The following is a 23,024-nucleotide window of genomic DNA, read 5'->3' as shown; positions in this document are numbered from 1 at the left end:
CTTTTCTGGGTAGTTTGGATTAATGACTGCTTGAATAGATCATTTGATCTGCCCTGGCTGGCCTAGGAAACTGTAAAATCAATCAACACAGTACTGCTGCAGCAAATACTTGCATTGTGGCTCACACATGTTTTGGCCATGTTGTGACACTTTGGAACTAAGCACTGTGAGGTGGCTCTTCATGTAGTACAGGCAGATGGCCACACCCTTCACCTCTTGCCATACCCCCAACACTGGTGTCTTGATTTGGACACCTAAAACGCTGGAGGGAGTGGTGCATTTAGCTTGGACATTGCCCTAGGCCTAACCCAGGGCCGCCAGTTGCTTCTTCCAGTCTGCTGTTTTTGAATTACCTGCGCCGCCAGGCGGAAATGATCTCTGGAGGCTGTGCTGACTCGGCACAGTCCTGTCTCCCTCCTGGTCTGGCCGGCCTAGGCTTAGTTGGCCTATGCCAGAATGCACCACTATGCATGCTACATATAAATTACATTTAGAAATTACACTAAAAGATGAAAAGGATAACCTTCAAAGAATAAAAAATAGGGACATGTAACTCTATAAACTATTTCATTGAACTATTTTTACAGAATAGGTGCTTTTTTATCAACCAAATACCAAACAAAATTGTTTAACGTTTTTTGCACATATAAATAAATTAATTAAAATAAACTACAGTTTAAATGTCCTCCTCATCGAAACTGATTTCTGTCTCAGAGTGGCATGTCCAGGATTATCTAATTAATTTCCTGTCCTAAAGAACATTCTCTACTAACCGACCCTGAAAAACACTGTCTTAAGCAATTAACAACAATCAGCAGTTTAACAGTAGTTTTGAAATGACATATAGGGAGTGATAATCATGCAGATCTTGAGAAAAATATGTTTAAATACTCTTATCCATGATATAAAGGTAATATATATATATTGTTTATTGTAACACGTAAATACAGTTAGATGCATAGGTTAAACACAACAGATATGCTTCAAGTTAGTCTTTTTAAGTTGTGACTCATTGCTTTCCAGTTATAACAATGTTTTCGATATTAATGACAGCAATAAATTATGCAGTGACGGTGTGTAGAAAATAATTTACTTGGTTCTGCAGTGGTCATTTCTGTTAGTAAATCATATCTAAAAAATAAACTATTGTGAGTTTATATTCGAGTGAATTAGCTATGTTTATCTAATAACTAGTTGATAATTTTAGTATGTTTCTACTTTTAACACCTTAAATATAATAAGATGACTTAAGATGACATGAGGTATGTCATAATTACTATGTGCAGCTGACTGATAATATAAGTACTTACTTTGATTATACTGTGCAAATCTAGTAAGAACTGTAAAATGTGGCTCTATCTAACTGTATTTTTTATTTTATCGTTTCTATAAATTGATAATGTATTATTAATAACAATTTAAATAAGGCTGTTTCAGCAATATTGGGATTGCATCTTAATAACTATATAGCCAATCATTTTCAAATTCACTTCTAAGCAGCAATATATTCTGGGCTACGCCCACTACACCTAGGGCAGCAGGTCCAGAGGGTGGCAGTGCTCTCCTTGGTTAGACTTAGGGCAGATGCTGATTTTTAAATGTCAAATGAGTCACAAACACCTGAAGGGGCCTCATATTAGTTTGTAGGATTTACAGGTTGCAGACATTTAACAAAGAGACACATACTTACCAGAACAAATCACGTTCCCAGAGATACAGCGACTAGAAATTGAAGAGAATGGTAAATGCTGATTAACATAAAAAAACCCCCATAAAAACACAAATACAAAAAGGGACAGTTTACTGGCCTTGTCAACCCTAGTAAAGCAGAATACATTTTCAAGAACTGTTAGCTCTTTAACCACTTCATGACACGATTGTTTGTTTTTTCTCTTCATGCCAATAGCTGTTTTAACATTTCAGCAGTTTTTGTTTTTAGCTGTCATTTTCTTCATTCTCATTTACTGTACCCACGCAAAATATTTAATTTTATTTATTTATTTTGATCATATCATCTAACTTACTATATAAACAAATAATAATATGGTGAAAAATTAAAAACAAGAAACCCGCAAATCTTCCTGCGCCTATGTCCTGTTTGGAACATCTTTGAAGCTAGCTTATTCAATTTACCACATTAAACAGTGGTCTTTCAATGGTGGTATTTTTGGTATTTTACATTGTTAATGCACTAATTCTACCACCAACTTGTGTCAAATGTGTGGTAGTAATTTATTTTAAAGTTTTTTTCACACACATTGTACTTTGGGTATAAATGTACAGCTCATGGTATATCTCACTGCCAAACAACACCCCAATATGTGTTCAGCAACATATTGTAATTCAACTTGTAATTTTATCATCTGCGCCCATGTCCTATTTGGGACATCTATGAAGGCGGCAGATTAAATTTACCCTTATCAGACCATACAATTTTAAAAACTAGACATCCCAGGGTGTTTCAAATTGTGATGTTTTAACACTTTCTATGTCAGGATTTTAAAGATCCAGCTCCAAGTTTTGAAAACAAATATATTTTTTTAAACTATTTTTACATTTTTACTGATCACATAGTTATTAGTAAGCCGGGCTTCTTTGACCTACATGGTCGGCTATAGTACCTGTAGAAGCTCAGCGTTCGTAATAGTTTCTCTGGAAATTCTTTTACTTTGTACTGGGCACCACCACCAGAGACAGCGATCATAAGAGGCCATGTTTTATATGCGTTGCTGAATTGAGGACTTGATATTGAGGACTTCAGTAGTAAGTGCATGGAAATGTGTTCGGCTCAACACATTTCCTGTATGAAAAATGGCTGCATGGTAAGGTGCAAATGCATATGCGGGATTCTACAGAATCTCCCCATGCATTCAAAAAGGGGACACCATGAAATTGTATAAAGGTCACACAGCTATTACATGCATTAACGTGCATGATTACTGGAGTGTCCCTTTAGTAGAGTGGTATACACATGATTTCATGTTTTATTGTTGAATATCCAGTTCTATAACTCAGAAGTTACTTTGTACCTTGCTCCACTGTAGAAGACCACAAGAAGTAAAAATAAAACTGAAAAGATGTGTACTCCAGAATAACATTATAATTAGTGGTGTAACTCTAGGGACCACAAACACATATATATTGTTTTTTATTTTTTTATTTTATTTCAGTGCCTCCACCCAACCCAAAAAGGTTGCCCAGAAGGCAACAGTGGACACCTTTTTTTCTGGGGTCACACTCCCCAGAGAGATATGTGGCCCCTTCCCTCTCGGCCAGAATGCCTGAAGGAGGGACAGATGTGTTTGGCCCTTCTTCCAAGGGTCAGGGCCACTTAAATCACATAATATGGGGGCACTCATAGGAGCTACCTGACCAAAATATAGTAATTAACCCTCCTAATAATCTGAAATATCTGTTTCTAGGTATTGTTTTGAGCACTGATTATTTTTTAGGCTTGATATTTTAAATGTAAATTCTGTTAATAAGAATGTAAAAACAGATTAAACCAGAGCTTATTCAAAGACAATGACACAAAGTCTTCTACTCTTAAAACATGAAAAGAAATATGATACATACCAGAATTTGCCACATTCATCTACGATAACTGAATTAGCCGGAAGTATATCACCATTGTTGTAGCAGGTGCATTCAGAAAGATTAACACATTTCATAGTGTTTTCATCCAAGTATGGTGCACTGTCAGGGCACGTTGCATAACAACCTGAATGTAAGTAGGAAACGCTGCAATATTAGGAAGGAACATAGTGTGCAGTATATTAAACACTTTAGGATATTCCTGCTCTTGGTATCTGATGGTGCCTCCCAGTGGTACATTTGACACCTGGGGCAGATCCTATATATGAGAGAAGTGTTTTTACACCTCTCTTTCTCTGTGAATTTCTTTACATTATTCTGACCTCCAAGAGTAATTCCGCAAAAGAGAAGAGTCTTTCCCTCTTTCCTTCATTCAGGGGGAAGGTATGCCTGGAGGCACTACCCTTTTGTGGAAGTGCTCTGGTAGGCCTGGTTCACGGACAAGTGGGCAAAGAAAGAAGACATGGGGGGGAAGAAAGAAGACAGAAGAACAAGAAGAGGAAGCATAACTGCGGGAAAGGAGACAGGGACATGGAAGCAGTTGTGGAGACGGTAGGGAGACTTTTAGGGAGAGGGTATTTCCAGTAGACTTGGGCCCTCTATGTACCAGTGTGGCACCCCCTTGATGAGTACCCCCCTTAGTATGCCACTGGAGGCTCCAATGTAACTTTATCGGTAATATCTTTATGGAGCTCCCATTGGCTTAATACAGAGAGCCGCTTCATTTAATGGGCTGCTGACCTTAAAGTGCCAGGGCTAATTTTAAGCCCTAGTCTAGCCCTGTTCTATGCTCATATATTTATATGCAAACATAAATACATCTATTCTTTTACCTATACACATTTTGTCAAGTTACATTTAACTGCAGTACCATAAAGGCCTTGATTAGAATAAGCACAGATGGCACATACAAGAGGTTTAGTCACTTGCAGTCAGGTATGCTCGTGGATAGGCTACAAGTGGTCAAATTGCATAATTGTCCATTCTAATAGTGTTACTACATCTAATAGCAATATCACTTTTTTATTTTTACTTTGGTTTGGAGGACATTCTTACCTTCTAATAAAGATGAGAATCTCTGTCCAATCGCTTGGTTATTACACGTTTTATTCTGTGCAGAGCCACAAGCTTCATAATGCCAAATATTTTCACCTCGAGCATTATAATAGTCACAATAAACAGCTGAAATGAACAATATTTCAAGAATTCACTCAAATCTTCATATAGGTAATAATATATGATTGCAAAGTAATATATTTTCAACTGGTTATACTCATGGTCGAAAATATAATGATACAATAATTATCACATGGTACACAGTTATAGTGACATACCATCATGCAAGTCTGACACTGAATGTGTTTAAAGTTAAACACAGATTCTTCTGTTTTTCATGCTGTCTTATCTGGAAATGCTTTTAAAAAAATGTTTAGGCATTAAAATATCATGCCTTATAATAAATGTAGCCTGACAATAAATTAGTGCATACATTGTAAGAATGATATAACACCCATGTTGGTTTTACTCTACATATGATATCAGTTCCTTATATATAAAAAAAAAAAACATTTGAATGATAATATTCGCATATGCCTTGATGAAGCAGTGAAATTGGCACTCACGGCAAAGAACTGGTGACCGCCACTGAACACATACTCCAGCAGCTGTGCAAGCTTCTGCATACATTGCAACAGTTGTACAAAACCCAAGATATTTCCCTTCCATTTCACACACACAGGCTTCTTGTAAACAAGCTTCATAGTATGGAGCTGGGTCAACCTGAAAATATAATTTAGTGAAGAGTTTGTTACATGGCCCTTTCCTTCCAGAGGATACCAGCTGCAACCCACTAGTGATGCTCACAGCAGAAGAAATACACATTTCGTAACTAGGAAATATACTTATAACCATAACTGAGAGATAACCATGCCTGTGAGACTTGATTGGGAACTATTACAGTAATAACAAATTCAGATTAGTTATTCTTTCTTTGTCCTTAATTTGCATCATGTTTTAACACCTCATAAAAACTGTTCATTTTACTGTGAAATCATCATGTGACCCCGGGTATGTACTTATAGATATGCATTTCATTTAAAATATATCACTGCATTACATACACAGAGTAACCCAGAAAATAATGTAAGGGAATATATATATATATATATATATATATATATATATATATATATATTCACTATGAGCACGCATAATAAATTAATGTTTTAAATAAAGCAATATAAGAAGGGCATTTGACTTTGATTGTGTTGGCTATTAACAGGGTCATGTTTGCCAAAGTATTATTTATGGTAACTCACCTTGTGGTGGCAATCTTTAAAAGTAGCTTCTTTTATGAGCTGGCATTTTCTCAATGCCCATGATTTGCAATAGGCGTTGGCATCACAAGGATATACTTGTGTCTCTGTGTCTAGGCAAAATGGATCAACTTTCCAACTGTTTCCAAATTTCAATGTTTCAACAACTACAGAACCATCCCTTGCTTTGAAATCATCCTTGAGGTCCCCATTGTTATTCCCACAGAGGCCACAAACCTTTCCCTGTTTTGTAAAATTTCAAACAGGAGAGATCTTATCAGCACTCATGTCACTCACAATGAAATTCTAAATGTTTAAGCACATTGAACTGCAATTAAGTGGTAAAACTATTACATAAAGCATATTAGCAGAACACAAAAAATACTATTGCTATTATTTACTTACACTCCAATGTGGATCAAGCAGAACAGATATTCTTGTATTTCCATCCCAAATTACAGAAACTCCATTTGAAATACTGACAATTACATACAAACCAACAGTGTTAACAAAAAAACTAGATGTTAATTTGTTGCCAGCACAATCTACTGTTTCGGAATTTACTGTTTTTGTTTTTCCATCCTGCAGAATTATATTAACACCCTGCAAAACAACAAGAAACAGTAATCAATGTAAATTATTTATTTAACAGACATTTAAAATACCAAAAGCAGAACAAAATGTTTACCTGCAATGAAATGACTATTTTCCTTGCACAAGTTAGTCCATCTTCACAGCAAGGGACACTTTGTGCTAAAATTCTAAATGTTCCATCACCACTGTTACAGAAATCCTAGAGCAGGTAAAAACAAAAACAATTTTTTTTATTTTTTTTTTAATTTAAAGAATCCTGTAGCACTTATCACTAGCTGCTTTCTGATCTCATCTTTTCTTGTACAGCAGAAAGACCTTGCTAGGAGGAATATTCCCCTCCCCCATACCTTGTGGAGCTGTGCTCGGCACCCCAGATATTCCCAGGAGCTCTAATAGCTGACAGGGTTGAATAGTAACTACTCATATGACAAGGGACACTGGGTATTATTTTCTACCAAGACCTGATATGGCCACCAGTAACCTCCAGGACAGTCATGACAGCTCAAGTAATTGAGAGATTAATAATCTGAATAATCTAAAATGACTCTGCAGGTCAATACATGAGCACCAGGAGGATGATACTCCCCTAGATGATTCCTTAGTGATGATTCATTAGTGAACTCCTTGTTCTATATTGGTCATAGTACATAATGTGATTACATGGCATGATGTGAATCAATGTTTTAGAGTCAGTCTGGATGAGTGTGAAAAACCTTTTGGGGCAGGAACCGTAATAAAACAGTAATAATAAAAAATAATTAACTATCACAGGATAAAGAAAAAGAAAGAGAGAAGTATGTATTGTCCAGAAATAAAAGGGATCATAAGATCTGTAATTGGATGTAGGCAGAGAGAAAGAAGGAATAGGCACCATATTTTTTAAATTTGCAAATTATAGAAATCTTTAGAAAAATGCTTATATTTGGGACAATTTATATTTGGTTTCTATGTATATATTTATCCTGCTCCTTTATATTTCAAATAAACAGATCAGGTAAACCAGTTAATCCTTGACTATGACTAGAAAATAATACAATTATACTTTTTTGCTTAAACTTACTTCGACAATTGTATACTGACAGAGGCCATCATAGCTGTACCACTTCCCATCAAATGTTCGAAAATGCCCATCACCATATACGTGGCAGGAAGACTGACAGTCATGTTCTGTACATGCCCAAACTCCTCTGTTGCATTCACTGTTCCAAATAACGTTAAATGGGTTATTTACAAGTTAATGGTCAAGCATTTCCATGAAAACTTAAATTGCTTATGTTCCTCTATTACATCAATTTAAAAAATATATATTACTAATGCACAACATGTCTGTTATAGATATTTCCAGATTGCATTAAAAGGTATAAAAAGATATTTTTTTTCTAGAACATATGGAAAACGCTGAGAAGCACAAAGGGCGGCCTTGGCACTTTAAGTGCAGCAGACAACTAGATATGAGAGGCCACACATTCCATTTTGTTTGATTGCACAGCTGGAGTGTCAGATGGGATGAATATACAGTAATGTTGGCCAGCAGCCCACAAGGCATTTGCTCGGTGTGCCAGATGGCCCGTCCAGGGCTAAAAGCACACACTTTCTCCCTAAAACCCCAGAAGGAGATAAGGGGCCTGCATGATCTCAAGGGCAGGGCCCTTATCTCCTTCTTTACCATGCCATCACATGTACACAAAATGCCCCTCAAGTGTTTGATTACTTTTAAACAGGCAAAGTATGTACGATGAGCGTGAGGAAACTCACCCCATCCTACTGAAAAGAAGATGTTAAGGTACTGAGTTTGCACGTTTCATATGATACATGGAGATCTAATTCAACCTACATGTTTCTGCAGAAACATGCACAATTTTAAGTTTTATGCACACACCAACAACTTGTATATTAGTGAAGTTGTTTTGTGAGTGCTTGCAACCTTACTCATTTATGGTCAGTTGATTTAACCTTTGAACGTCCTAACAGACCTCAAAAAAAAACAAAAAAAAAACATTAGTCCTTTTTTATTAATCAAAATAAAATGGATGTTATTGTAGATGCTTTTTGTGGGTGCAAAGTTACCACTTAGGGGGCTAATTCAAAAAGTCACATTTTCTCACTTCTTTATTTTTTCTTGCAGTAAAACACGCCTGAGTATTGTATAACAAATTACTCATATAATAATAGAAAAAAAACAGTACTCCATCAATTTAATTAAATAATAATAACAGCAATTTTGGACTTACCACAGATTGCAGGAAATCATCACTGAACTTCCATTTTCATATTCTTCACCTCCAAAAATACAAGGACATTCTGTGGGCGGTACACAATCTCCTTTGGAGTTTCTAACCATAGATATAGGGCAGTAACATCCAGGTTTACAATCTCCATCCTTCTGTTTTTTCCCAAGAACAATAATGAAAGATATATTATAATTGTATTGTGTGTTTTACCCTATGTTTAATTTCTATTGTTAATGTGATTATTAGGTGTCATTGCATTCCTTTCACTACTATGTTTTAAAAATATCCATGGTAAAAAACAACAAAATTCTAAGTTTAAAACAACAGGCAAGTTTGACCTTGTTTGTTCAAAAGGTATTATAGATAGTAATATTTTTTAAACTATGCATTTACAGGGCAACTACCCACAGACGTTATATGGGTCAACATAGTGGGGCAACATAAATATGCATAGATGGGAGGGAAATATGAATATCCTGGCTATAAGAAAAGATCAAGATTTAAGTCTTCTTTACAACAGAAACAATGGGAGGACTGCTATGTTTATTTGTTTTTATGGTTTAAATGGTGAACTCCCATTGCACAGACTTGGGGAATACTATATTAATCATTAAATCATAACATTAACTTGCCTAGCTGTTCAGTATTGGTGAATAATAGTTTCAGGCTATTTTTTTATGGCTGTCTCATTGTCTACTACAAATAGTAATGGCCCTTTAGTGATTAGTTCAAACATAATGGTGTCAAAATACTAAAATAAGGAATATGTATGTATTAGAAGTCCTTCTTATATGTATAACATGGGAATAGGCATTTTTGCTTTTGTCCTTGCTGTACACATGAATATTCCTCACTTTTAAGATATCTCCTGTTGTGATGTGAATCTAAATCAAATCAATATTTGGTGGGACCACCCTTTTGCTTCAAAACAGTGTGAATTATTGTTATGAAGTATACTTGCAGAAAGTTGGGGATTTTGTAGGCATATAGTTAGGTGTATGATTAAACAATAATATCAAACAGGTGCTAATGATCATCAATTTAATATGTAGGTTGATACATACAACAGAAATAGCAGTGTGGGAGTAATAAAACTGGGTAAGAAACAGCCAAACTCACTAGCAAGGTGAGTTTGCAGGAAACAGTTGACAATGTTAAAAGTCATACATCATGGCTGTGCACAGCAACAAGATAAAATGTAGTTATATTGCATCAGCAAGGTCATTGGCAAAATTGCAGCCAAAACCCCATACCTCTGACGTGGAAACAAAGCCAAGCAAATCAACTATTCACAAAACACAGGAATTAGGTTTGCAGAATGACTGTATTTGGAGGCAACAGTAAAGCATGGTGGAGGTTCCTTGGAAGCTTAGTGCCGCATATTTGCAAACGAGTTGGGTATTTGGTCACAATTAATGGTCTCGTGGTACTTATCTATCATGCAATACCATCAAGGAGGTATCTGATTTGCCCAAATGCATTCTGCCGCATGAGAATGACTTCCTGGAAGTGACGCTATGGCCCCTACAGATCTCAGATCTCATGATCTTTGGGACAACCTACTTGTTAAAAAACTGTGTGTAAGTGTACCTAGAAGCATTGATGCAGTTTTAAAAGCTCTGGGTGCTCACACCAAATATAGATTTGATTTAGTGCTACCTTTATAGATCATTTGGGGCTTACATGTATCCTTGGTAAGTTTCTAGTACTGCATTCTAAGTCAACTCGTCGCTGTAAATCTGGGTAACTGCAGTCTACAAACTGTGCTCCACCAGTGCATATTTCTGAAAAGAAGAACATCAAACCAATTGTATTATTACATTTCCCCCTTATATCATATACATATTTTTTTATTAAAACTGTTAGGTTTTACCTTATTTGTATTAAATTATTATTTATCATTTAATTTACATTCAGACACCTCTTTGGATAATTTGTTGCGCTTCATTTGTAACCAGTTAAGAAAGAAGGCCCTTTTATATGTGAACATTTTCACTTTTTCACAACAGTAATTTTTATATTTTCCCATTTAAAATATCCACACAATATGTATTTGTGGTCGGAGATTACAGCATGGGTATGATATAGTGTAAGTAGACAGGAATCAAGCCCGAGGCAAGCCGAGTAAAAAGTGGAAAAATCACCAAAATCACACAAATGAGATGCTACACCAACCAAGGGTGATGTAAAGTAAGCAATTCTAGGTCACATGGGGTAATTCCGGGTGATGTGACGTCAAATGCCCGTGCACTCCATGTGAGAGGACAGACATCCCTCCCGCAGAGGGAGGCCGCTGCCTCGGAGGATGGACTTTTTGCGGAACATCAGAGGTAAGTCTTTACACTAAGTATGATGAGTGATTGTGAAAGTGGAAGTAGTTGGTGTATCTGGCGGATGGGAAGTGAATGCAGGGAGGAGTATGAAGAAATTGGTTAAACCTTGTAGATTATATTAATACACTAACAAGAAAATATAGAGGGTACATCTGGGATGGACAGGCAGGATGACAGGTGTATGATTGAGTTTAGTAGTGAATAGATTTATTGTAAAGACAAGGAGTACTGGAATAGGGTTGTAAAGGGTTGGAGATGATGAAGAAATGATTGAATGAACTCAAAGACTTGTCATACAAGTTTTTGGTGTTTGAAGCTAGTGTATTATGGATGATGGAGTTGACCTAGGCAAGGTGGCTGTTTAGAGCATAATCGGGACTTTGAATCAAGGAGTAAAGGGTTTGCTGATGGACAACTAAAAGAAATAATTGTTTAGTTAAAAGCAAGAAAATGTCCGCAGCTGTGATTCATGGTTATGAAATATGTAATTTGACAGCCAGGCAGGTTTATGTATGAACTACATGATAGTGGGTAGACTTGTGCATTCGGATTCGTACAAACTTTTTTTTTTAGCGAAAATTGCCTGTTTCATGCATTTGTACGAATCTCAGATGATCGCCAACAAAAATGACAAAAAGGAACTGCAAAAGTGCTGAAATTTCATTAGGATTCGTCCATTAGTTGTCACTTGTAGCAAGCTGTTTTGGCACCACAACAAGCCATTTTGACGCTCCTTGATGAGGTAAAGTGGGAAGAGACTGCGTGTAGGAGGACACATCAGTGACTGAAGTAGAAGTAGCCAAAAAAAAAAAGAAGTCATCTCATTGATGGTTACAGCTGTGATTGATGGATTCTTACTTTTTTCACTTTGGCCAATCAACATTTACAAGAGGAAGGGACAAGCATTAGATATATAAGTGTGTTGATACCATTTTTACTTGTCAGTAGCAACAGTCACAGACTGAGAGTTGGAGTGTGAGACACAAACTAATTTAATTGCATTCTACGAAGAAATAAGTAGAAGTGTAGATCAGGGTGTTGCAGTGGATGTAATCTACTTGGATTTTGCCAAGGCGTTTGACACGGTTCCACACAATAGGTTAGTATTCAAACTGAAAGAAATTGGCCTAGATGCAAATTCTTGTTCTTGGGTAGAACATTGGCTTAGAGGTAGAGAACAGAGAGTTGTTATAAATGGTAAATTTTCAAGCTGGTCAAAAGTGGTAAGTGGTGTCCCTCAGGGTTCTGTTCTGGGACCAATTTTATTCAACATATTTATAAATGACCTGGCAGGAGGCATTGAAAGTCATGTTTCTGTGTTTGCAGATGACACAAAACTAGGTAAAGTTATACAGGGTGAGCAGGATATTACAGTGCTGCAGAGGGATCTAGATAGACTGGGGGACTGGGCACTCAAATGGCAGATGAAATTCAATGTAGATAAATGTAAAGTTATGCACTTCGGGGTAGCGAATGCACAAGCAACCTACACCCTAAACGGTAGTGAATTAGGGGTAATGACAAATAAGAAGGATTTGGGAATTGTTATAGACGACAAACTAGGCAACAATGTGCAATGTCAGTCTGCGGTTGCTAAGGCCAGTAAGGTATTGTCGTGTATAAAAAGGGGCATCAAGTTGCGGAATAAAGATATAATTTTGCCTCTGTATAAATCAATGGTAAGGCCGCACCTTGAGTATGCTGTGCAATTTTGGGCACCTTTTCTAAAGAAGGATATCATAGCACTAGAAAGGGTGCAGAGGCGGGCTACAAAATTAATAAAAGGAATGGAGCACTATAGTTATGAAGAAAGGTTAACTAATTTAAATCTGTTTAGTTTAGAAAAACGTCGCCTCAGAGGGGATATGATAACGTTATATAAATATATTCGGGGGCCAATACAAACCATTGTGTGGAAATCTGTTCATAAACAGGACTATGCATAGGACACGTGGTCATGCATTTAGACTGGAAGAAAGGAGATTTAGACTAAAGCAGAGGAAAGGGTTTTTTACAGTAAGGACAATAAGGATGTGGAATTCTCTGCCTGCGGAGGTAGTTTTATCAGAGTATGTACAGACGTTTAAACTGCAACTGGATGGATACCTGGAAAAACATAATATTCGGGGATATAATCTTTAATTATGGGGAAACAGCTTATTGATCCAAGGAGAAATCTGACTGCCATTTTGGGGTCAAGAAGGAATTTTTTTCCCTGGTTAGTGCAAAATTGGAAAGAGCGAAGCCGGGGTTTTTTGTCTTCTTTTGGATCAAACAGCAATAAATTAACAGATATAGGAAAGGCTGAACTTGATGGACGCATGTCTTTTTTCAGCCTATGTAACTATGTAACTATGTAACTATGTAACAGTGACAGTTAGTTTAACAGAGGCTGAGATTGATGTTCACCGCTCATATACAATACTACAAGTTAACTAAGAATATAATAATAGTTTATTTTAGTGCAGAAAATTTACCGGTGTGGGTGGATTGGAGAAGCTGTAGTGTACTACTGTAGTTTATGTATTTAATTTATATATACCACTTACAGGGACTGCATCAAACATTTTTTTAACCAATTTATTTTAGGGCAAAACAGAAAATCTCTTGTATTATCTTTCTACCTTATCATATATTCATTGATAAATATTAAAACTAGGCATTGTACTGATCTTCCACGCAGTGTGACTGTCTTTCAGTTGTTTAAGATTCCATGTGTAGACAGTTGTTTAAGATTCCATGTGAAGACAGTTGTCCATTTATGCTAGTACCAGCCAACCTGTAATTTCTTTATTTTTTTATTATCTTTCTATCATATCATATATTATTTTTCATTGATAAATAAATATTGGTGACAAAACCAATTATAATATGTATAATATATGATATTGAGGAAATTGAGAAGGGAGAGCTATGGTAACCTGAGATTAGATAATGAACAAGGTTACTATCAGGGCATGAATTAAGCGTGGGGTGGCAGTGTGCTTACTGAAGCTAGTCAATTATTATGAGGCTAGTAATTTATTATGGTTAGTAAGATGGATCAAATGGGAAGGGAAAAGCAAGTACTATAGGTATAACCTTTTGAATTCAAAATAGGGAAGCTGACCAGGGAAAAATAGGGCTACCTAAATTGACTTATGGAATGAGGGGGAGTGGAAAAGAGGAGGCAGAGGGGAAGAATGGAGGCAGAGTGGGAGAGTAGAAGGAGAGATGAGGAAGAATATGAGACATGTAAAGGAGGTTACTGGAATGAGTTGGAGAAGTGGAGGGTCATATGTTGGAGGAATGGAAAGGAGATGTCTCTGAAGCTAGTCAATTATTATGAGGCTAGTAATTTATTATGGTAAGTAAGATGGAGCAAATGGGAAGGGAAAAGCAAGTGCTATAGGTATAACCTTTTGAATTCAAAATAGGGAAGCTGACCAGGGAAAATAGGGCTACCTAAATTAACTTATGGAATGAGGGGGAGTGGAAAAGAGAAGGCAGAGGGGAAGAATGAAGGCAGACTGGGAGAGTAGAAGAAGAAATGTGGAAGAATGTGAGACATGTAAAGGAGGTTACTGGAATGAGTTGGAGAAGTGGAGGGTCATATGGTGGAGGAATGGAAAGGAGATCGATATCATTGGCTTAGCTTTGAGCCATGCCAAGTACTTGTAGAAAATATTTGATAATTTGAATGTTTTAGTCAATCACCAAATTGAATCAGGAACAGTGGTAATCGGAGGCAAAATCGGAATATTAATGACCAATGTCTAGCTACATTGCACTGGAATGGATAAGTTTGCGATAAGGGTGAGCTTAGCAAATGATGTCAAACAAAAACAGGATTAACCTTGCACAAGGATGACCAACAAATCTGTGAAACACCAGTATTTTATACAACATCAGGTGTATTGTTGTTTAACCTCTGCTGCACTGTTTGACTTTATTCCCTGGCCACCCCTTATTTCTTTATATTGTAAGCGAATGGTGACCCTGAAAATTCAGAAGGCTAGTATGGTCTGGGATAGGATGGGAAGCTTCTTGGAGAGTGAAAGGACATTTAATTCTCCTCTAGGTCTTGGGAACATATTATTGGGGAGATCAATTTAACATAATGCCTATAATTAGGTCGCTGTGAATACAAGGCAGGGTACCATGAAGGGTATGGTAAAATGAGGAGGCATAGAGGAAGAGACACCTGGGATAGGAAAAGAATCTAAGATCATTGGCATGTGGTAAGGAATATGATAAGATTTTCAAATTGTTGATCCTTGAAAGGATATAGGCTATTGAAGAAGTGAGAATAGAAAGATGCCAATGTCAAACAGTTTTTGTTAAATTAAAATTAGTGAGAGTAAGTAAAACTAATAAATATCTATGACTATGTGAGTGTACTTATCGAAGAACTAAATGGAACTACTCCTTGACCCTTGGAATCCAGGATGAAGAAGTGCAAAATTATGCTTATGAACATAATTATGTCAGAAGTTCATTCTTAGTCATTGCATGTGGGATGCACTTGTAAAAATGTTATACTTTATATCCCTTGACATATACTTTTTCTTTGGCTCAGTTCACTAATCCAAAACATATTCATTGTTGTTCTACAATCAGTGCAAGTAAACATACCTGGCATTTCATCTCCTTGAGGTACACAAATTATTCTTCCTTCTGAACAATTGCTGAGAAACAAAAGAATACCCCATGAGACCTCCCTGGCAATATTGAGTAGACGTCCTATATTAAAACCGAGGATTATTCAACATAGTTGGTGAGTTTGCTGGCGAGTTGCAAGTGACCAACTTTACTATGAATTATAAAGAGTCAATTCTAGGGAGCTTCTCATGAGATAAGGGCTTGGTTGGAACTTGATTATGTAGACTGAATAATGAAGTTACTTTATTTATCAAGAGTGTATTAGATACATGGTACAGCCTCCCATCAGAATTGAAATGGGCTAACACATTGTGGGAATTTAAAAATGTAATATGAATAAAGCTATCATGAATGATAATACTAAGGACTGATTAAGATCTGAGGCTTTACATTAGAAAGAATATTCCTTATCTGCCATCTGTCACCAAAACGGAGGGAACTATGTGTAAAACAGAGTGAGCTCAACCTTTCTTGCCAGATAAACTTTCTAGGGTTGATCCTTTCCCGTGCACTTAGAAAATGGTGGTTTGAAACTGCAACATTCCTGCAAACTCAGTCTTTAGTGAATTAACCCATTGTGTATCATCATTTCTGACAATAATAACTTGAATTTGATATGTAGAACATCATTCTCTCTTTTAATTTGCACAATTGATCTTGTAAGCTATTCATACATAGTTAACTATGAACAAATAAATCACTAAAACTAAAGAGGGAATATTATAAAGACATAAATAAAAAATAATGCCCCTGAGGCACGTGTTAGGAGGTGAGGTTTTCACTCACTGGTAAATAAACTTATATTACTATGTGGAACCTTTCCTGAAAATAATTGGTAAAATTCATAGAAACCTGACAGCATTTTTTTAACTGGAAAAATTTTGTATACATAACAAAATCTCATTCATTATGTAATAAGGAGTAACGAATACATTTTTTTGATCTTTGTGCTTACTGTCTTAAAATGCATCTGTCACCCTTCAACACCTATATTTTTAATTTTTAAACATTAAATTAACATATTATGATGTTCACAGAAAATAATCAATACATATTTATTGCAACCTTGTTGTGTTTTTGGTACCCTTTATAAGAGAAGGTTTCTGGACAGGCAATTACTACATGATTAGTTTCACCCTAAGGTACTCATCTGCATTGTGGCCATGCTGTTACACATTATGTTTACGTTATAGGAAGAAACAAAAGTGCTTGGGTGAAACAACATTGCAATAGACTGTTAAAATGATACACAGGGAAAAAAAACTCTTCAAAATGTTTAATTCCAAGCTAACATTCAAATAAAAAACCCTTACCATGAATTGCCGTTAATTTCTATTAATGCATGCGCTTCCAGTATGTCATATCCCAGATGACAATCACAGTCAACTCTAGGGACACAAAATTCCTGGGAATTCAAATACAACCCATCTGGGCAACCACATGCTTCAATTAAAAGATCTTGCCCCTTACAATCGTTTTTGGGTGGTGAAACTGATTGGCAGGTACTGTAACAGGAAACATGATTATACTGGAGGACCTGGTTGTTTTTGCATTCTTTTCCTGTTAGAAAACACAAAACAAGATTTTAGATTTAATCTAAAAAGAAAGTCTAAAGTCCCTGACCCCCCTCTAAAGAATAATGCATATTAAAGTACTCTGAGTATTAGGTAAACCATATATTACCTGCAATTGTGTTTTTCTGTTCCAAGTAAATAAGTTAACTTATCTTATTAAAAATATGAAAACGTTTTCTGTTATCCTAAAAATGATTCTGCTTGATTTTGAACAGGTAATTTTCCTAAGAAAGAATGCTTTAACCTTTAAAACATAATTTATGAGCTTATGTTCCTTGATTGTTTTCTTCAGTCAAGAGTCTAATACACATCATCTTTCCTGATTGGCATATATGTATGTAATCATAAACAAGATACTCACTGCACATTTCACTTCTCCAGTTAGACAAGAGAACTCCACTTTCTGCACAAGCCATAGCATAATTGCCCAATGCGGTGCATAAGCCTATGATAATATCGTCACCCATGCATGTCGACAATACACATCTCTGCAATGTTAAACAAGATAATATAATCATAAAAAATAGCTACTGGCCAATCAGTTGTATCCTACATGCTTAATATCCTAATGCAATTTTTTAATAATTAAAATTATACTTTGGTTTATGTAATCACACATTTTTCTATACATAGAGAAACTTTTAATAGACTCCACCGTGTTTATCTGCAAATACAAGCAATACATTGCATGTAGTGTCACCATTGAGGATAGCCAAGAAAAAGAGGATTACAGCAGGTGAGATACAATTTTCTGTTTTCCTCGGTATTCATTCATATATGATATAATAGTTTAAGTTAAGAGTCAAGTTGAGGACACATTTACTCTACACTAAGAAAAAACAAAACTGTCAGCAAAAACAGTTATATTCTTTCCCAAGCAACTATATATGATGGTAATGATGAGCACAGGACAGGGTGTTCTCAGTATTTTTATCTAGCTGTACTCATGTAATTTCTAACATAACACTTTAAAATGACCGGGTGAGCATAACAAAGAGGGAGAAATGTAAGGATATGTTTAGGAAGTTCACTAGACACACTTGAGTACTCAGGTCAGTGGTTAAAAACTATTCCTGAATGCTATATTTAGGATCAAGTAAGATAAATCATGTGAACTGTACAAATGTAGTGAAGTGAGAACACACGTTAACATTAATCCTAAATCAGAATCCAGTCCTGAACTAGAGGACATTTAACATGGTTTGTGATTGTTGAATCACTTACTAGTCAATTTTCTTTTTTTGTCTCATTAACACCAAGGCTAGTTCTTTAGGTGCTATATATATAGGAATTTTAAGGAGATTTATCTGTGGATGCCCATGTTAGACCTAAGTTGGAGTAAGTGCGACATCAGAATAAAAACGCCAGAGATACTCTGTACTATGATGTAAAACAGGTATTTAATTAAGATAATTGACTGAAACATGGCAAAACTTGTTTTAATGTAAAATGGAAGGAGTTAAGGATCTGGCAAAATGTAGCCTTTCTGTAGTATAGAAGTGAAGATTAAGTTCCTTGTTGGGAAAACAAAAAGATTTAGATAACTTCTTGCTTTGAACACAGGTAAATGTATCTGTTCCAACCATTTTCACTTAGCTGCCAGTTCTTATAATAGAATATCCAGAAAGTGTTCCCTGGTTGTTTCCTTCAATGTCTGAAATCAGGCACTACCAGTAACCTTTGGAGGCTTCAGGTGAAGAAAGACATAGACTTGACCTTTAAATGCTTCCATCGTTAGTTAGCCACTTATGGCAGCCTTGCTTGCATAACTGGGCTCTGTATCACTTACTTTTAACCAAGTGCTGTTAGACCAAAGATTATCATTCCCCAAGAGAATTTCTTCTTAGAGATTGAACAAAAAATACTGCAGAGTAACAGAAGTTGAAGATAGGAAACAAATATATCCCATATTAACTATTGAACTGATGTGACAAAGTACATTTTACAAAATCAGAACATGGAAAAAAACACGGTGTGTTTTATATTAATGTAACAAACCTCAACGAAGGGTCTGTAGTCCACAGCAAAATGACAGCTAGCAAATGGTCCATTAGGATCTTTGACTTGAGAGCAATGCTGATCTGCAAATATTTCTGTAATGGAAGTTTTTAATGCAAAGAAATCAATGAAAGCAAATTACTTATTCCAATAAATATTATGCATTCACAATGCAGGTGTACATTTACAAGAATATAATTGTACCTCCAATATTATTATACTGTAAACTGTAAAATGCTTAGCCCCTTAATGACAAAGCCCGTACATGTATGGGCTCAAAATGCATTGTTTTCAATGGGTTTAGGGACCGCCTATTGTCCTTAAGGGGTTAATAAATCTGTTAGTGCTTAATACTGTACATACATACAATAAAGGCACCCTCTACATAATTTCTCCAGTGCGTAAACAATGAGCTCTCTAAAATAGAGATTCAACTGAGGATGGCAAAATATTGCAGTTCAGCTGATTTAAACATGACATTCTTTTATATTTCACCATATTCTACTGCCAGATTTATCTTTCTCTCCCATCGCTTTACTAACACCTCTCCTCTCTATCAATCTCTTCACTGGCTGCCTGTGCGCTTCAGGATTCATTTCAAAACCCTGACTCCTACTTTCAAAGCTCTTCACAGGGCTTCCCCTTCTCACATCTCATCACTCATCTCCATAATACACCCTAACCCCCTTTGGATTGTAATCTCCTAACCAATTGTTTCTGTATGTCAAATTGTTATGTTATATACTACTTGTAATATCTTATATGCCCATTGTACAGCCCTATGTAATATGATTGCGCTATATAAAAAAATAAATAATAATAATACCTTTATCCAAATTAACACAAGTTGGAGGACTTGGATCAGGACAAGTTGATAGTTTCCATGAATGTGCAAAAGCATCTGGAACAGACTCCAGTATATTTTGATTAGACATAAAATCATCATCTGCTTTGAAATTGTATGAGCCACAGAGTCCTTTCAAAGAAAAAAATGCTGTATATATTTTAACAATATTTTGACAACAGAAGAGCATTATATTATTCACAATACCATATACCACATAAGATAATCTTGAGCAAAAAATGTAACTTGTATTTTATAAATCCAGTAAACTACATTATCTATGACATCTTTCATTGCTTGGTTTGTCTCTACATCAACCCATAATAAATCCGTCCTTGGAAGCTATTTAACCCCTTAATGACAAACAGGCCGCTGGGTGCTGATGCCGCCGGCCGGCGCTACTTTAATACTTTTTTTTAAAATTTAATATGGCAAGCCGGATCGGCTATTAAATGAAAAAAAAAATAGTATTAAAGCAGCGCCGGCCGGCGGTATCAGCACCCAGCGGCCGTATGCGGTGGCCACCAAGTGATGGGAGCAGCGTGAGGGGTGAAAGCTCCGCCCCCTCACACTCACCTTTCACCCCTCACGCTGCTCCCATCACTATGCGGCCATCAGATTGTTGGAAATCGAATCTAAATGGCCGCTGGGTGCTGATGCTGCCGGCCGCGGCTACTTTAATACTTTATTTATTTATTTTTAATATGGCAAGCCGATCCGGCATATTAAATAAATTAAAAAAAGGATTAAAGTAGCTCCGGCCGGTGGCATCAGCACCCAGCGGCCGTTTAGATCAGTTTTCCAGCAGTCTGATGGCCACATAGTGATGGGAGCAGCGTGAGGGGTGAAAGGTAAGTGCGAGGGGGCGGAGCTACTTCACTTGACTTGCCCCCCAGCCCTTAGGCTGCCAGCCCTCCCCTGATGACAAAGCCCGTACATGTACGGGCTCAAAATGCATTGTTTTCAATGGGTTTAGGGACCGCCCATTGTCCTTAAGGGGTTAATGAGGTGCCCACTTTGTACGAGTATTACAATTTTAAACATACATGTCAGACCAACAAATCTAACCTCTACTAGACCTGTTTAAACTCGACACTGTAAAGTACACACTGTACAGGAAACAATAAAATATACTACACAAAAAGAAAACAGCAGCAAGGCCATTTAACCCTATCAATGCTGATACTCTATTTCAAGTTTTGTGCATAATATACTTCAATTAACATCAGAAGAGACACAGTTTTTATCTATGTTGGCTGCATTCCCAGGCTTATTCTGGAAACTCTGCTAGCTCAGCAATAACTTACAAGAGGTCAATTATTGAACTGACAGAGTTCCCAGAATAAGTCAATAATACCTTATGAGAGGTACATTTTTGAGTTTCTACACTTATTCTTCAAACTCTGCCACCTCAATAATTGGCACCCTATACATTTTTATTGAGTCGGCAGAGTACCCAAAATAAGTCTGGGAACTTAGTCAACTTCTATAATGTTATGTCAAGGGTTGTGTATCTTTCCTTTCATCTCATTGGTGGTTAAGTGGTTTTGCTCAGACAGGGCTGGTGCAAGGATTTTTGCCACCCTAGGCAAAACATAATTTTGCTGCCATGGCTCCACCCTGACAGGCTCCTCCCATTTGGACACACCCACTTATATTGGCTGACTCGCTCCCACTCCTCCCCATAGTGACCGTGAGCCGGGACCGCGCTTACTGAATGACCATGGCTGGCGGCTCACGGCTGCCTGCCTCCCATCAAGTGATCGCGAGCCGCAGGCGCCTACTTTGCCTATAGGTGGCCCAGGCCCTCCTCAGAGAGCACGTTGTGGTGATAGGGTGGTTTAAGGCTTATGTTATTTTTGGCTGAGAACCTTGAGTGTTGTACATGTAGTCAGCAGCATTGAATTGCTCTGTACATTTGGCTACAGAATCAATGTTCTATATTTCCTATATGTTCTAAAGTTCTAAATTTATGTGGGAGCATTAAATCAACTCCATTGCACTTCAAAGTTTGTTGCAGAAATTAATTTAGATAAAATACCATTCGTATAAAAGTGATTTCAGGATTAGTAAAGAGTCAAGAAGGTGTCTGGAAATTCACACTCTAACACTTAATGAGTTGTTTAACACTTAGGAATTAATTATCTTTTTAACTTACCCTTTGTGTTTTCAAAGCCAGGTGTTGAAAGATAGATATATACTTGCATCACAAGACCAGCTTGAATAACAATGTTCAGTCCAAAATATGTCTTTATAACAATATATTCTGAAAATCTTAAAATCTGTATTTGATCTGAAAGACACATTTCCAATATTGTTATTTTGTTAAACATAAAGTTTGTACGAGTTCTGAAAATTGGTCTATTACACATGGTTCTTCTTACCTGACTCATAATAATTTTGGCTTTTCATGTTGTCATTTAAAATGTGTCCATCGTTTTTAAAGGTAAATTTGCTTTCTTCACGTCCCTATGATAACAAGAAAGGAAAACACAGTTGAAATGGTTAAACTTTGGCAATTTTTTGATATTTCGTATTATATGTGTGTCGGCCCATATGTATCTTATGTGTATTTTACTATCTCGCTTTAATACTGTAAAATAATATTTATTTATTTTTTTTGGGTGTAATCATACTGTTACTTAGTTTTACAGTTTTACAATATTAGTCAAATCAATATTAGTAATATGGGAATACCACTCAAAATACAACAAACATTTGGTGATTATGGTGATTATTAAACAAGGTTAAAACTTAACTTTAAGTTAATCAATTTAAAAAGATAAGGATTCCTAAAATAGAATTGTTACATTTAGACAACTAATTTATTAGTTATTTAGATAACTAACTCAATATATGATTGTGCCAACACTTTACCCTGATGAAGGTGTAACCCTGGT

The 23,024-nt window shown here is 36.3% G+C and overlaps 1 protein-coding gene across 1 annotated transcript in view; it reads right to left on the bottom strand.

Annotated features, from left to right (window-relative positions):
- LOC128491378 (mucin-19-like) overlaps positions 1-23,024 on the bottom strand; it is a 130,611-nt gene that overhangs the window by 14,799 nt on the left and 92,788 nt on the right. The window contains exons 58-74 of the mRNA XM_053463701.1: positions 22,509-22,593; positions 22,283-22,417; positions 20,107-20,256; positions 19,281-19,375; positions 17,644-17,770; positions 17,022-17,268; positions 15,682-15,734; positions 10,418-10,518; positions 8,735-8,886; positions 7,564-7,702; positions 6,598-6,702; positions 6,315-6,512; positions 5,913-6,152; positions 5,217-5,373; positions 4,651-4,776; positions 3,577-3,721; positions 1,691-1,722 (exon numbers count right to left, since the gene is read on the bottom strand). Coding sequence (XP_053319676.1) covers positions 1,691-1,722; positions 3,577-3,721; positions 4,651-4,776; positions 5,217-5,373; positions 5,913-6,152; positions 6,315-6,512; positions 6,598-6,702; positions 7,564-7,702; positions 8,735-8,886; positions 10,418-10,518; positions 15,682-15,734; positions 17,022-17,268; positions 17,644-17,770; positions 19,281-19,375; positions 20,107-20,256; positions 22,283-22,417; positions 22,509-22,593 — 2,287 coding nt within the window. The remainder of the gene's footprint in view (positions 1-1,690; positions 1,723-3,576; positions 3,722-4,650; positions 4,777-5,216; positions 5,374-5,912; positions 6,153-6,314; positions 6,513-6,597; positions 6,703-7,563; positions 7,703-8,734; positions 8,887-10,417; positions 10,519-15,681; positions 15,735-17,021; positions 17,269-17,643; positions 17,771-19,280; positions 19,376-20,106; positions 20,257-22,282; positions 22,418-22,508; positions 22,594-23,024) is intronic.

Source organism: Spea bombifrons, chromosome 4 (assembly GCF_027358695.1).
Source record: "Spea bombifrons isolate aSpeBom1 chromosome 4, aSpeBom1.2.pri, whole genome shotgun sequence".
NCBI classification, from domain to species: Eukaryota; Metazoa; Chordata; class Amphibia; order Anura; family Pelobatidae; genus Spea; species Spea bombifrons.
The sequence above is the reverse complement of the archived record's forward strand: the minus strand, read 5'-3'. Positions and strand labels throughout refer to the sequence as shown.